Here is a 14535-nt window from a genome sequence, read left to right as displayed (position 1 = left end):
AAAAGAAAGAAAGATTGGATCCAATTTTCATCAGACTAACATCAGCCTGAAGATATTTTCATCAGTTCTGGGCAGATGCTAGATGGACTGTGTAATAATAAATGCCTTTTTGTGATTGTTTCCCTCACACTTGAGTCCATTTTCTGTGAGCACCGTATGAAGTAATTTTAAGCTTTTAATTGTTTATGATATCTGGCGCTTCCAGACTCTGTGAATGTTTCTGTATCTGTGAAAGACAATTATTAAGCACCAGAAAAAACTGTTGCCATGCTACTTGCTGTTAATGCTGAGGAAGACCTGCCAAACCTTGCAGTATTTGTGCATTCTATAGAGGTGGAAAGAAGGGGAGCTTGTGGAGCTAATAATAGCAGCAGCTGTGTGGCTAGGAGCCTCATAATTGTAACTCCATGATGACAGTCTGATTCAAAACATGATGAAATCCTTATTTCTATCTATTCCTGTGGGTCTTGGATCAGTTCTTACTGATCATCCAAAGTTTGGATGGTTTTGCATAAGACCAAAAGATCCTTTCCTCTTCAGATGCAGGCAGGTCTTTTTTAGCATTTGACAGGATAAGGTTTTCAATTTATTCATAATGTGTTTTAAATGAAGCATCCCCTGATCTTTAAGACCGTCTCATGCAGTGTTGGCACAGTGGTTGCATTTACAATCAGATAAGAACAAGACCAGAATACAGTTGCTGATATGTTGGTTCTGCCTTGCCCTTCTGTTGGTTAACTTTGTGGGAGTGTGCAGAGTGTTAAAGAACATGACTTGCTACGGTTCGGCAGGCAGCATCGTTCTAGTGCATTTTGCGGGCTATCAACAGTTCAGAGATGGTGAAACTCTTCAGTGAGCTGTTTGTCACAAGAGCAACTAGAGACAGGGGACTTCTGAATTCCTCATGTGCACCAAGTGGTCTTCCCTACTGTAACAAAACAACATGCCATTTTTAGCTGTTTCATTCAAACCCGGGCAAGTTCCAAAGCAATGTCAAATCTACGTAGTACTACAATCTAATGGCTCATTGGGTCCTGCCTCTCCCTATATGCAAGTGAAGGGCGCAATGGGAATAAACCTTTGTCTGGAATAGGTGAACAGCCTGCTGAGAAGTTTAAGGCTCAAATTTCGAGCCTTTATTATAGTTTCTTCTGATGTTTTTTCCCTCTGGCACTTCTATCACACTCATTTGGAATGTTTCCTCAGTAGTGACTGAGGCAGCAGTTCCAGATTTGGCCTGTGTAATTATTTAGGGTTGCCTAGGGATACCTAAGGAAGCAATAAGAACAAAGCTTTCCTATGTGGCAGTTTCTACAAATACTTTTGCAGCTTCCAACTAATTTTACCTCAGGAGATATCCTGAGCAGGGTACCAGTTTTGTCTGTTTGGTAGCCCTCTATGACTTTCTCTACCAAGTACTTGCCCAGTCTATTGAATCCGTGCAGACTTTTTGCATTCAGAGCATCCTTTATTAACATCTTAGACATGTCTAATACGTTCAGGTAATGAACCATGAACTTGCCTTTGGTTTGTATGTGACTCCTCCTGCTGTCATTTGATGCTGCAGTTTTCATATTAGATAAGACACTCTATAATCAATCCCTGCCTACCCCTGTTCATACCATGTCTGATTTTAGACACAACTGTCATATTCTTCACTCACCTGCCCCCATCTTGTGTAAAGGAAGCAGGCGCTTAAATTACTGCCTCTGTATTTGCATCTGGTCAGATGAGATAGCACTGTTGTTGACCGTGTCAGCTTTTTGTCTTGTTGCACGGCAGTCTTCAGTTTTAATGGCCAACTTAGCATAGGTTCTCTGAAATGTCTTTGTGAAACAAAGTGAGTACCCCTGTGCCTGTTCCCCTCTTATTACTGCTCAGTAAAAACAACTTGGCGCTATGCTGGATAGTTCTACAGAAACATCAGCAAGTAGTGAGATGGGGAAAGCAGTGGGTAGCAGTGAGCCAGCAGAGGGAAACAGCTTGAAGACTCACTGTAGGATTAGTTGTTTTGCTTGACTTCTTAAGAGGAACCTTGTATTTAACTAAATGAACTACATATTCTAGCTCTGGGCAAGAGTGAGAATTTAAGCACTGAGCACTGCCTGTTAAGATGCTGGAAGGTAGGAAATAATTCAAACATCTCCAAAGAGTTAAAATTGGAAAGCTTAGAGTTAAATTGAAAATTCTAAAAGTGTGAACTTTGCCTGTTTCATAACAATAAAACTATTGCCTCAATCCTTCACAGTAGTAACTGACTAGATGTAATACTTCTGCAGAGATTTTTAAACATAAGACTCTAGAATCAGTGCCTAAAAGTGAATTTTTAAGCATCTGAGGGAGCAAGGAACAGAAACATCACTGATGTCGGACAAACTCAGTCTTGAAGCAAAAATTGCAGGAATCTTTTATCAAGATGTGATGATGGATTCTTTATTACTGTCAAACTGGATGTTTTTCTAAAAGATGCAATCTAGTTGTAACAAGATTCCCTTCAGGGAATGCCCCTTCAGAGCAATCTTATGTCCTGCCTTATGCTGGAGGTCACATTGCAGTCTGTTCTTCTGGTCTTACAATAAAGAAATTATGGAAGTCATATTCATGAAAAATGTCCATGTTGTGTTATTTAAATGGCGCTTGGGTTTCAGTGCTGAGCACAGGAAAATCCAAGTAACAGTTGCTGGGCACTCCACATTTGACAACCAAATAAGATATTTCAAGTATTCATTTATGTCCACCTAATTTTTTAATACTTTGGGGAGAAATCTTGACCTTAATCTCTAAAGACATTGATTCTACAAATACAGCTTGAAAATTCTTTGAAGATTAAGAAGAGGCAGGGTCTTTCCCCAAAACTTACTAAAGACTTCACAACTAGTTAATACTGAAGAAAGGGAAACATGCTGGGTGTAACCCTGTCTTTCTTCCTTGGACACAGCTCATGCACGGGCAGCACTGTGGTCACAGGCTGTGTGCTCTCACAGGTCAATGGGACATACGGGTGCATGCCTGCACAGGGACACGTCAGTGCATTTCTTCACTCCTCTGGGTGCATTGTCCAAAATTAAAATTGTTATTGAGTCATCATAATGGCCGGCATCAGTTAAATATTTATATGATTGCAGCAATCTGTGCCTAACATAGCTATTTTTCAAGTTTTTGGCAAATCTAGGCTGATACCCCCACAATATTCACATTTCTGGCAGCTTGGGAGGCTTTCCTGTGGAGCTACAAGATTCAGCACCTTTTTAATAAAAATGGAATTACGAAACGAGACTTGAGATTGGATGTGTGAACTATGCACTTTTAGGCCTGGTGTTTAAATTTCTTGTTATTTCATCTCAGTTCAGGTTCTTTGTCCATATTTTGGTCTTCACATACTGTTAAAATGCTCCCACTAGATTTGTTTCTGTGTGCTTAGGTCTCAAAGAGGATGATGTTATGGAGAACTACATAGCTTGTGAAGTAGAGGTCTCCTGTGTTTGTGTGGTGTGTAACACACAGTCTAGGAGATTTTGAGGGTACAAAGCACTATCCCGTCCCAGACGAAAATGAATGCTTGGAGAGAGAGAGATAAAGAGGAACTGCTCTAAAAACTATCTTTGCATCTTTGCCATAATATTTTGGGTTTAATTTTGATTAAGGTCCATGATTGTAGCCATATCAAATTCCACATGAAAAATGCTGTGTAGGCTCAGACTTCTCTTCCTTATAACAAATGAAACCTATTTTCTTTCCCTTTGTATTCTTACTGGTTGTGGGAGCAGGTGTACATACATCAACATAACAACCACATTTTCTGAATACCTTGGATGCTGCTGAAGCTGTTTAACCACTTAAAAATTGCTTTTTCCTCAACAATTGTAAGAAAACAGTCCATTCAAAACAGTTATTTGTATTTTTATTTCTAAGGACTTGCACTTAATCGTAAAAAAGACAGCAGCAAAAAAAAAATCCAAAATGCAGTTATGTAAAGTCTTTTCAGTTACTGCTGAGCTTTGCATAGTTATAACACTTATGCTTAATACATAAATATGGAGCTGTCTTGAGAAAATACGGCATTGGGGAGCTTGCAAAAAAGGAGACCAGTGACAGCTTTGCATGGGCTTCCCAAAGACAAGTTGTTCTCTGACAGGTATTTATCCAGTGTCTTAGGAGTTAGTTAAAAGAAGCCAACCCAAGAGTCAGAGGCTGTGTCCTCTGGCAAATGTGCGTAAGTTTGATTTGCACCGCATGAGTGCAGCTTGTCACATAAATGTATGTGTATAAAAGTTCTTGAACAGGATGGGAGACCTGAGGATTGCATTTCTGCATTCACGCAGGTGATTGCTGCTGTGGTGTACTTGCCTTGTAGCTGGTGCAAGGCCTCGTGTGGAAAATGGAAATTAGGGGTCTCATTACTGTGATAGCAGTTACCCGTAGCAAAGGCAGTATTTATGTAATTGCTCCTCCGCATATGCTCCTGTTTCTGTTGCAGTCTGATCTCCTGAAGGGAAAGAAGTGAAGGTATGTTCAGGGCCCTGAGGCTGACCACCACACCCCGAGAAAGCTGATGGCAGCTCCTCCACGGCTGATGTATTCAGTAGCATCAACAGGGCTCATCTAGGCAGCGCAACGGAAAGCAGCGGCGGCTGTGGGGAGATAAGCACTAGCAACAACTGTCTCTCAGTGTTCACCTTTTTGCTTTTGCTAGTAAATTTGCTTCTCATGTACTCCAGCATGGAGACCACACGACCAGCTGCGTGAGATGCAGTGGCTAGTACAAGTATGGGTTGGGCTAGGCTGTTACTAAGTTATTGCCTGAGACTCGCTCCATTGCCCTCTTACATGTGCGGCGCCATAGCAGAGGCAGCTTCCCGCAAATAACTTACCCGTTTACGTTACAAGAGCCAATCATTAAATAGTGAGAGGTACTCCAGTGCTTACCAGCCAAGGTGCTGAGCAGGCTGTGTGGAGCAGGGGTTGGACAAGAGAAGGACTCTGGGAGGTAGCCCAGCCTCTAGCTCTTTCAAGCACCCAAGTGCCTTCCCTGATGACCCCTGTGAGGGTGACCGTTGTACCACCCAGTCATACGCCCCTTCTGAGCATGTAAGGAAAGCACACAGTCCAGATTCATAGGTCAGACTGAGACCGCTCACGTACAAGGACGTGCTCATGGACCAGTAAGCCCCGTTATCTGCACGACCATCTAGCACAGCGCCGTGCGGAATGTGGATGCCCACACCAGCGCCAAACACGCAGACTCTGGGAGAGGGAGGGCTTGGCACCGAATTTTGCAGAGACAAGTTGACCTGGCTTATAGCTGCCTTGGTTTGCTGGGGCTGTGTGCCACCAGAGCCAGCCTCAGCCTGCTGCTGGAACGACCCCCTGAGACCCTGCCTGGCATCGCTAGGCTCCAGCTGACTGTGCCGGGCAGCCGCTCTAACGCTGGGCTGACGCTCTTCCTTCGATTAAAGCGGGGGACTGCCAGCGTGTGGGAAGCCATTAGCCTGGAGCATTGTATTGGTTCTCCCTTCCCAGTGAGTAAGTGCTTTTCTTTCACTTCTAAGGATTACGCTGCTTTGTCCACTTTCTACTGAGCTCACCGCAGATCGAGTTTCCTGGGGGAAAAAAATACTGTCAAGAACCCTGTTTTCTTATTCTTATCTCACAATTAGTTTCCTAATTGCAGCTTGGAAATAAAATATCCTTCCCGCTAATTTTATTCTTTTGTATTTGGGAAAGGCTGCCAAGTCTGACAAGTTCTTCCTTCCAAAAAATGCAGTGTTAAGATGTTTTTTTCCTGCTTCACAATGACAAAACTGTCAAGAAGCATTGGAGTCAGGAGAAACATGCATTTTGCGTGTGCCAGTGAAGCAGCGCTTATTATGTTTAGTTTAATTTAAATCTGTCTGCAACAGAGGGTTGGGTTTATTTACACATTTCCTAATAATGATTTGAATCTGAAAGTTATTTCTGCATTGGAATGTATGGACTTTGAGTGGATTTTCCCCAAAGCAGCTAAAGAGATCAGGTCTCAGCATTCAGTAGAAGCTGGGGGCTACAACTTTTATGCTCTGTATTGAAAAATTCAGCTTAGGGGACTTCCCATTTTCAAACCAGAATACTTATTTGTTCTCCTTTAATACCACAGTGGAGGTTTTTTGCTTGGAAAATACCAATACCAGTGTAAAACACATGGAGTTTTTGAAGAGAATGTGCTGCCATCAAGTCCAGGGAAGAAACATTGCCTGGCTGCACTTTGGGGTTGTGTGGGAGCACTGTGAAGCTTTCATCAGTACCTTGAGACCCTTGGGCTGCTCCACAGAGATCACTTAGCCTACAGGCTCAGGAAGATATAATCAGGAGGGCAGATGGAAAGTTAATGTTTCTGTGTCCAAAATGTCCCCCTTTCCATAGAAATAAAGAAATAAATCAAGACATGAAGCTCTTCAAGCTTCTGTAGAAATCAAGCCACAAACAGCTTCCCCATGTCTTGCAGAGCCCATTCCCCACTGTCCTTGTACCCTTGACTATGGGACTGACTTGAGCTTTGCCTCATCCCTAAACTGCAAGTTGTTTCCAGAAGAGGGTATGGGAAGGGAGGGAGGGCATGAAGCACTTTTCAAACTGCTGTTGGAGAGTCCAGAGTAGTCTCTGCTGTACTGACCCTGTTAGCAGCCAAGCTGCACTAAAATAGTTATAATAAATCGCATGGCATGTAGTGAGCAAGCTCTGGGATGAGACTGACGTAAGACATGGGAATGGCTCTTTGTAGTATTAGAAACCTGGTGCTAAACCATGGAGTCAGGAAAACAAATGTAAGAAGTCACTTTTAACACAAAATATAACAAGTAACTTCCTGGGATCATTATATTTACAATGGCGCTGCCTTGCTGACCTCTCGTAACTGGAGAAATCTTTTTCTTCTTTTTTTTTTTTCCTTTCTGGTGTTATAAGACAGATGGTGTATGCTCTTAAATAATGAAATAAGCCACGTTCCACACAAGATAAGACACTTGACAATGTTGCTATAAATGTGCAGAGGTTGTGTATGTGTCAGTTAAAATAAATTCTTTCAAATAATTCTTTCTCTATAACTTTTCTCCCTTAACGGATGTGCAGTTAATCACAGAGTGAAATCTCTTTCCCCCTGTAGATTGTGTTCCGGAAAATCAGCGATGTCAAACGTGAAGAAGAGGAGAGAATGAAGAGGAAGAACGAAGCACCTCTGATCTTACCCCCAGACCACCCCGTCCGCCGGCTGTTCCAGAGGTTCAGGCAGCAGAAGGAAGCACGGCTCGCAGCAGAGAGGGGCAGAGATCCAGATGACCTGGACGTGGAGAAGGGGAACATTTTAGGGGAGCACTCCTCCACCCGCTCGGTGGTCAAAGCCAGCGTTGTGACTGTACGGGAGAGTCCGGCGACCCCTGTGTCATACCAGTCCGCTTCAACATCTGGGGCATCTGACCAGGCAAAGCTGCAGGCCCCGACATCGGACTACGCAGGATGTAAAGCATCGGGGGACTACCCTCGACGAAAAGGCTGGGCCAAATTCAGAGACGCCTGTGGGAAGGGTGAAGACTGGAACAAGGTCTCTAAAGCAGAGTCCATGGAGACTTTACCAGAGAGAACTAAAGCTTCAGGAGAAGCTACCCTGAAGAAGACAGACTCTTGTGATAGTGGCATTACGAAAAGTGACTTGCGCTTGGATAACGTTGGGGAGACAAGAAGCCCGCAGGACCGCAGCCCCGTCCTCACCGAGGTCAAGCATTCTTTTTATCCCATCCCAGAACAGACTCTTCAGGCCACCATGCTAGAAGTGAAACACGAGTTGAAAGAGGACATCAAGGCTTTAAACACAAAAATGACCAATATAGAAAAACAGCTTGCTGAGATACTTAGGATATTAACCTCAAGAAGAAACTCCCAGTCGCCACAGGAGTTGTTTGAAATATCAAGGCCCCAGTCTCCAGAATCAGAAAAAGACATGTTTGGAGCTAGCTGAGGTGTTTCTTTTTAAAAAACAACCAACCAACCAACCAACCAACAGCCCCCTAATATTTTAAATTTAATCTTTCTTGAAAACAAGTGAGGGACCAGTTCATTAAGCATGTTCCCTGTGTCTAAAAAGGTACGGTAACAGGAATTGCAACCTCATGTCAAGATGGCAGCTGACTCTGAAGCCTTTTTGACAGCAAGGGTACAGTTTCTAAAGTTTTTCTTTTCTCCATTGGTGCCCATTCCCCCCTGCTCCCCCTGTCTCCCTCGGGATGTTGGAATAAGAATCCTGACAGCAGCAGCCGTCCCCATAAGCCCCAGGTGACCTCTGAGGTTTTTGGAGCATGCCTTATGTCATTAGCTTGGGTTTTGCCTATATGAATATATGAATAAGCACTTGCCAGGGTGCTTACCTTTTCAGCGTTTGGGGGTGGTGGGGTGTGTGTGTGTTTGCTGCTGCTGTCACTGTCTCAGTCACCTGTACAGCATGTTAAATGTCACAGTATATTTTCATATATCTGAAATAATGCACAGAGCAGTAGGAGACATATTTCATTTCAGTAGATCGTGTGCTGCTCGGTACTGAAGTTACTTTTGGGTAGTCAAGGAAGGGCTAAAAAGATGAAAAAAATTGTACTTTTTAATTGCAAACTGATATATTGCTAAAGCAATTATATTTAGCAACATCCTCAACAACAGCCACAGTATTTCAGGTCTGTTAATAAATGGGATCTTCCACATTCTCATTCACTGAGTCAAGGATACTGATTTTCAAAAACTTAACTTCTGTCTCAGATGTCTTTGAATATTTGTTACCTTTGCTTTTAATTCCAGCCACTGGAGAACAGACGGTTGGGTGTGCAGCATACCTGAGCACAGCCTGCTGTACGACGTATTGTGAAGATCAGTAACAGGTCATGCAGATTTGCCTCCCCATGAAAATATACTGTGGCATTTATGTCCTGGTTTTGCTATGAATCTGCTCTTTTAATTCTTGTTAAATAATTATTCAGAAGTTTCTGGTTTGATAATGTTCATTGTAGCCAAAGGCTTTCACAGAACTTTTAAAGATTTTAGATTGTGGCATTTTCCTCTACATCCAGATGTATTGTTCCTGATCTAATCTATCTAGTAAGCAAACGGATAGTAGAGGTAGAAATACAGTGCTTACTGTATACAAGTGCTATTGTAGCAAGGAAACAAAAAGATCTGCTTCTTAAAGAAGGAGATGTTTCCAAAACTTATATTTTCATAACTTTTTTTGGAGGAAGATTGAAGCACTTTACCAAAACTACTCTTCATTATTCATTAGATAGGGTAGCATAGCTGGTTATCATGGCTTGGGTTATCACCTTGGGATATAGGTGTATATTCACAGTATAGTCTCTCCACTGATCCGGTATGTTCACTACTTAACAGTAGGTTAGAGCTCAGAAGCATGGTGCAATACTTTTTTGGGTTTTCATTTTTAACGGCAATAGGTCTTAACACAGTGTGGCAGTAGTTAAGTCTCATTCTTTTTCCATGCTACTTAGTCATTTACAAAACACCACATGATTTTGGGGGGAAGATTTTTGTTCATGTTAAGTAAGGAAGAGGCAAGGAAAATGACCCATTTGAAAGGATTTCTGCTGGCCTGATGCTTGCACGGTGCAATGCAGAACTGTGTCAGAAATCCCTGGGGAAGTGTGAGGTCCACTGATGAACCGGCACAGTGGTGAGGCTGTGCTGTGCAAAGCTACCAGCTGAGGTTTTGAAGTCAGTATATTTGTTTGTATCTGTTCCTGCAGTAACTGCCCTTGCTCTCAAAGATGCTGATTATTCTGAGTTCAGCACCACCATTTCCAGGTCCAGAGGCAGCTGGTTTAGGATTGCTTTCAAGGGTCTTGGTTTGATATAGAAGTGCCCACAGATTGTGAATTCTTACCCAAGGACTGACATATTCCCAGGAAACAGCTATTGGGATCAAATCTGCAGGTTACCTTTTCCGTCCCACAAGAAAAGGCAGTAGGGAGGTGACTTGCTCTGAAACTGAGGTCCCATTTATTTCTGGTTCCATGTTTAGGATTTTCGAGTGGTAACTGGTGTCTTTTACAGTTGCACGCTGCAGACATGCAGTACCGAGGAAGGCTCTCTTTGACCAAAGTCAGGCTGTGTGTTTGGTGCTTTAATCGCTGTAAGTGGCAACAGTTACCTGTAATAGCTATGACGTGATTGCCGTAAGAAATCCATACATCAATGGTTTCAGTTAGAAACAGTTGAATGATTTTTTTCTTTCTAGTCTCCTCAGTCAGTAAATTCATTGGATAATGAAATTATGCCTAAGTAGAACACAGGTGTACTGATATACAAGGATTTATAATTGATGCCCAAAAGTTCCAGCAAGTTTTTAGAGATTGGCTTGGAGCCAATTTCCTAATCCAGGCAAATTCCTCATCAGTGTTATGTTCCTGATACTAGGTTTTCTTCGTAAAATCCTTGAAAGGCTAAAAGTCTTGCTGAACTTAGGAAACATTTTGTGAAAGTGTCACTCATTTACCTGCAATTGGATAAACACGGAAATTAGCTTATCCAAGGTGGGTGAGGGAGGAACTGCTTATAACCTTCAAAGTGTGTGCCTAGTATCTCCAGAACTGCAGTGCAGACGTAGAATTAAATGTGCAGTTGCAGGTTACCTGGCCCTTCGTTGCTGATACAGAGTTGAAGTATCTCAGTGGTATTTTTATGTGCCCTCAGGGATATGTTAAAGGTTATTCGGCAGGGTCAGTGCTAGAAGCCCCATAATTAGCCACAGCTGTGAATAAAGGAAGACAAGTCCCCATTTGCTGGGGGTACTTCTCACGTAGCCTGACGTTCAGTACGATACTGTACTCCTGCACACCCTGTATGACAATGGGTGGGTGCAGCACGGAGTCCTTTTTTAAGGCTTTTATGAGGCTCTTATAATGGCCTATAAAGCCATTTATAATCCATTTGTATAGCCTTCAAAGATTGTAATATACTCGTGAATTATGCTTAAAATTTAATGTCTTTAAAGATTATGGCCAAATTTGATTTTGTTACGGTCATGAAACTCCAGAGAAACTCTACTCCTTACGATGACACCTTCAGGGTGACTGCTCCAGGTCAGCACTGACAGCGGTCAATGTCATTCAGATTTGCAGAGCTGTAACTGAGATTAGACCCATTTTATTATGATTTTATGAACTGGCAGGCACTAAAACTAGTTGTAGGAGACTGCATCATCCCTCAGTAACCTGTATATGTTGTAAGAGAATTTGAAAAAAATATACTATCTAGAATGAACTTCGGTCTTTGGATTCCCTGGGCTACCGAGTGGTTAAAATGAGCAAAACCTTGCCTTCTATGGGACTAGTCGCTCCTTTGAACCTCGGACTAATTTGGACCTGCGCTGTGGTGCCCATGGTCTGCCAATGCAGCACTTCTGCTTTAGAGAGAGGTTGAAAGCATCAGTGTTACAAATCTGTCTTTCTCCATTGAGCCTTACACCTAGATGCCTACGGCTGGATGGTGTGCATACCCAGTGTAATTGTTACTTGTCCTTTCATTTTGTTTGTCAGCTTTTCCTTTTTCTTTTGTTTCTCTCTACATGTCGGCTAAGCCTTTTCACTTAAATCATTTTCCAGCTTAGAAATGAATGATCTCTGAACATGAGACTCTGCCCCTTAACAAGCAAATGCTTGTACATACTATAAGAAAAAATTAAAAACAAAAAGCCTCAGTTTTAACTGTGTTCTGGCATAGTGCTTCTGCTATTTAACAACCTGCTAAATAACCGCATTAATCTAAAAGAGATGGTGTGTTGCATTTTTTACTATATGATGGAATTAGATTTCAGGCAAAAGAAGATAGTTGAGTGAAAGAGCCCAGGTTATGATTTGGTAAAATGGGAACTTCTGAAAATTCATGCTTAAACTGTTAGAAAGAACACCAATATGCAGCACGGGATTAAAAAAGCAAAACCCAATCCTAACCCCTACCATGTTCAGATACATTTACTTCTGCCTGGTATTACATGTGTACTTTTAAAAACACCATTCTTGTTTTAAATCTCTTTCACAGTGCTGCCCTGAATCCCAGCGAACACCCTGTTTAACAGCTTCGAAGGTGATGTTCTGTTTCTACAGTACTTCACTTTAATGAACCGAACAAGATATTTACTGTGAATATCTGGTGATATATTTTCAATCACTCTTAACCAGTCTGTGAAAGAATTGAATACATAATTTGTCTTTACTATATAAACAGCAATGTGTATGATTACACTTGTGCAGATGCGTGTACATACACACATATATATAATATCTCTGTATAGATAAGTCTATGGATTGCGTTTCTGTTACATAAAAGCACGTCCCTCATTTAATGATTCCAGTTCAAGAAGGGAGCCTACATCTTCCCAGTAGACATCCACTGAATGTCCTAGTTAGTATCTTGTTTGTTAACTGTTGAAATCCTAAGACCATGACTTTTGGTTTCTCTAGTTGGCCTCAACTTTATACTGTTAGTCTGGCAAGTATTGTGACTGAGAAGATCTGGCAAGCATTGTGATAGTCAGGATACAGAAATACACGTGAAACTGGAAAAACGCTGTATCATAGTTGGTGGGAATAAGGCTCATAAGCCACTATTTGTTCCTCACAGTATCTCTGAAGCTAAGCTGCCCTGGTAGCGCTTCTCATGGCTTTTCCTGCAAGAGAGATGATGGAATAAATGGATTTCTTTTTCCTGGTACCAGGGTCTGTCTCAAAGGTACCGAGCCTATCCTTCTTCTCATGGGCAGAGTTAACACATGGTTGCTGCACCTCTGCTTTCTTGTCCTGATGTTAGGTGGTGAAAAGCACCTTCTACTGAATTCTTCATTTCAACATAGTCTCCTGTGGGTGTATTCGCAATAACAAAGTCTGTGTTTCAGCTGCACTTCTGATTCATTAAGACAAACCTCTCAGAGAGAGTCCCGCGCAGGGGAAGCTCCAGAAATTTGAGGTGAGGCACAGTAGGATACTGTATCTTCCAATCAGACATAGTTTTGACCACATTGTTGTGGCAAGCATTGATTCAATTAAATGAAAATAAAGCTTTTTGCAATAAGATATATCCAACATTTAGCCTTAAGACCCTTTCATAAGTGATATAATTCAAACTGTGATTCCATTCTCCTTCCTTCGTAATGTTCTGTAGTATTTACAGTGTTGCCTAAAGATGAAGCACTTTGATTAGCTTTCTAAATCTAATGGAAATCACTTGCTGGTAATCACATTTCTTTCTCCACTTATTGCCTTCTTATTAGGATAATGAATTACTCCAATAGCCCTCTCCCCTCACAAAACAAAGAGACATAACTATTGTCTGAACACTTTTGTATATCAGGGAGCCAACCCGTCATATCGCGAAAGTGTTTCAAATTTTTTTTTTACAGTTTGACAAAGCTAATGTGAATTTACCTGCAACTGTAATTTGTTTCAAGCTGATTGTTGAGTGTTGTGTAAACTTATTTGATGTGTAATCCCAGAACATCTCTGTAACTGGATCTAAATGCCTAGTGTTAACAAAACAGTTTGGGGTTTTCACTAACTGTTCTGAAAGGCTCATGGTTTTTTTTTCTTCTTCCCACTGAATCTGTGACCACTAACATAGAAAAAGAATCATTTTAGCTGTAGATGAAAGAAGTTCAATAATCTTGTATCAGGATGAACTGCTATATAAAGAAACACCAAGTTTTCTAATGAATGTGTTATATTATTGTACCTACATACAATCAATATTTGTACATCTGTTGGAGACCTGTCTGCGTTTCAATATTTAGCCACCACTGCATGGACACTTTATTGATATGCAGTTAATGCAGTTGCTTTGGCGCTTTTCAATGTACTTCACTTGTTTTTATCCTTTCAGAAATCCACCAAATACTCTTGGTTCTTTTTCTTTGCATTTGTCACTTTGTTCAATGAAGCATGACTAGAAAAAAGAGAACGAGTAGATACTATTTTTGTGGTCAGCAAAGCAGCTGCCAGTAGAGAAGACAGTGTGTGTATGTATGTATACACACTGTCTGGGATTGTTTCAGTTACAAATGCAGCCACCTACATTAACAATATCCCTATTCAACATTTTTAAACAAGCACAAATAATATTTGTAAAAAAAAAAGTTTAATTTTATTTATTATAGTAATAAACTATTTTATACATTACATTAGTTGCTTTGGTGTGCTTTTCTATGTGTTGAATATGTGCTTATAAGATCAACAAGGGGGTTTTAAGTAACTCTCTAGAACTTCTGGCTAGCCATTTTGTTGCTGTTGTTTTGTATCTTGAGTGCTATCAGTAGAGAAGTTTGATATTACTGTTTTGGTTGTAAACAATTCCGGTTGTTTCCTCAGATTTCTGTCTGCTGTGTATCAGTACAGTCGGGATTTACACTTCCAGGGTGCTGTAAACTGAACTCCGGTGTTCTGTAAAGTGAATATCCTGGCACCCCAGGCAGCATCCTGCACTGTGGACTCCAGTCTGAGCCAGGTGTTTGCTGAGCAGGAA

At 41.4% G+C, this 14535-nt stretch overlaps 1 protein-coding gene across 3 annotated transcripts in view; it reads left to right on the top strand.

Moving 5' to 3' along the window:
• KCNH1 (potassium voltage-gated channel subfamily H member 1) overlaps positions 1 to 14110 on the top strand; it is a 186327-nt gene extending 172217 nt beyond the window's left edge. The window contains exons 11-12 of one of the 3 annotated variants that reach the window (XR_007510151.1): positions 7139 to 8182; positions 12064 to 14110. Coding sequence is in view for 1 of the 3 variants with exons in the window: in XM_049833989.1 (XP_049689946.1) it covers positions 7139 to 7987 (849 nt within the window). In the remaining 2 variants the exon portion in view is untranslated. Of the gene's footprint in view, positions 1 to 7138 lie in introns of all 3 variants that reach the window. The other 2 variants (XR_007510152.1, XM_049833989.1) reach the window with 2 other exon arrangements.
• Positions 14111 to 14535: the final 425 nt, after the last annotated feature.

This window comes from Accipiter gentilis, chromosome 30 (assembly GCF_929443795.1).
Source record: "Accipiter gentilis chromosome 30, bAccGen1.1, whole genome shotgun sequence".
Taxonomy (NCBI): domain Eukaryota; kingdom Metazoa; phylum Chordata; class Aves; order Accipitriformes; family Accipitridae; genus Astur; species Astur gentilis.
The sequence above is the reverse complement of the archived record's forward strand: the minus strand, read 5'-3'. Positions and strand labels throughout refer to the sequence as shown.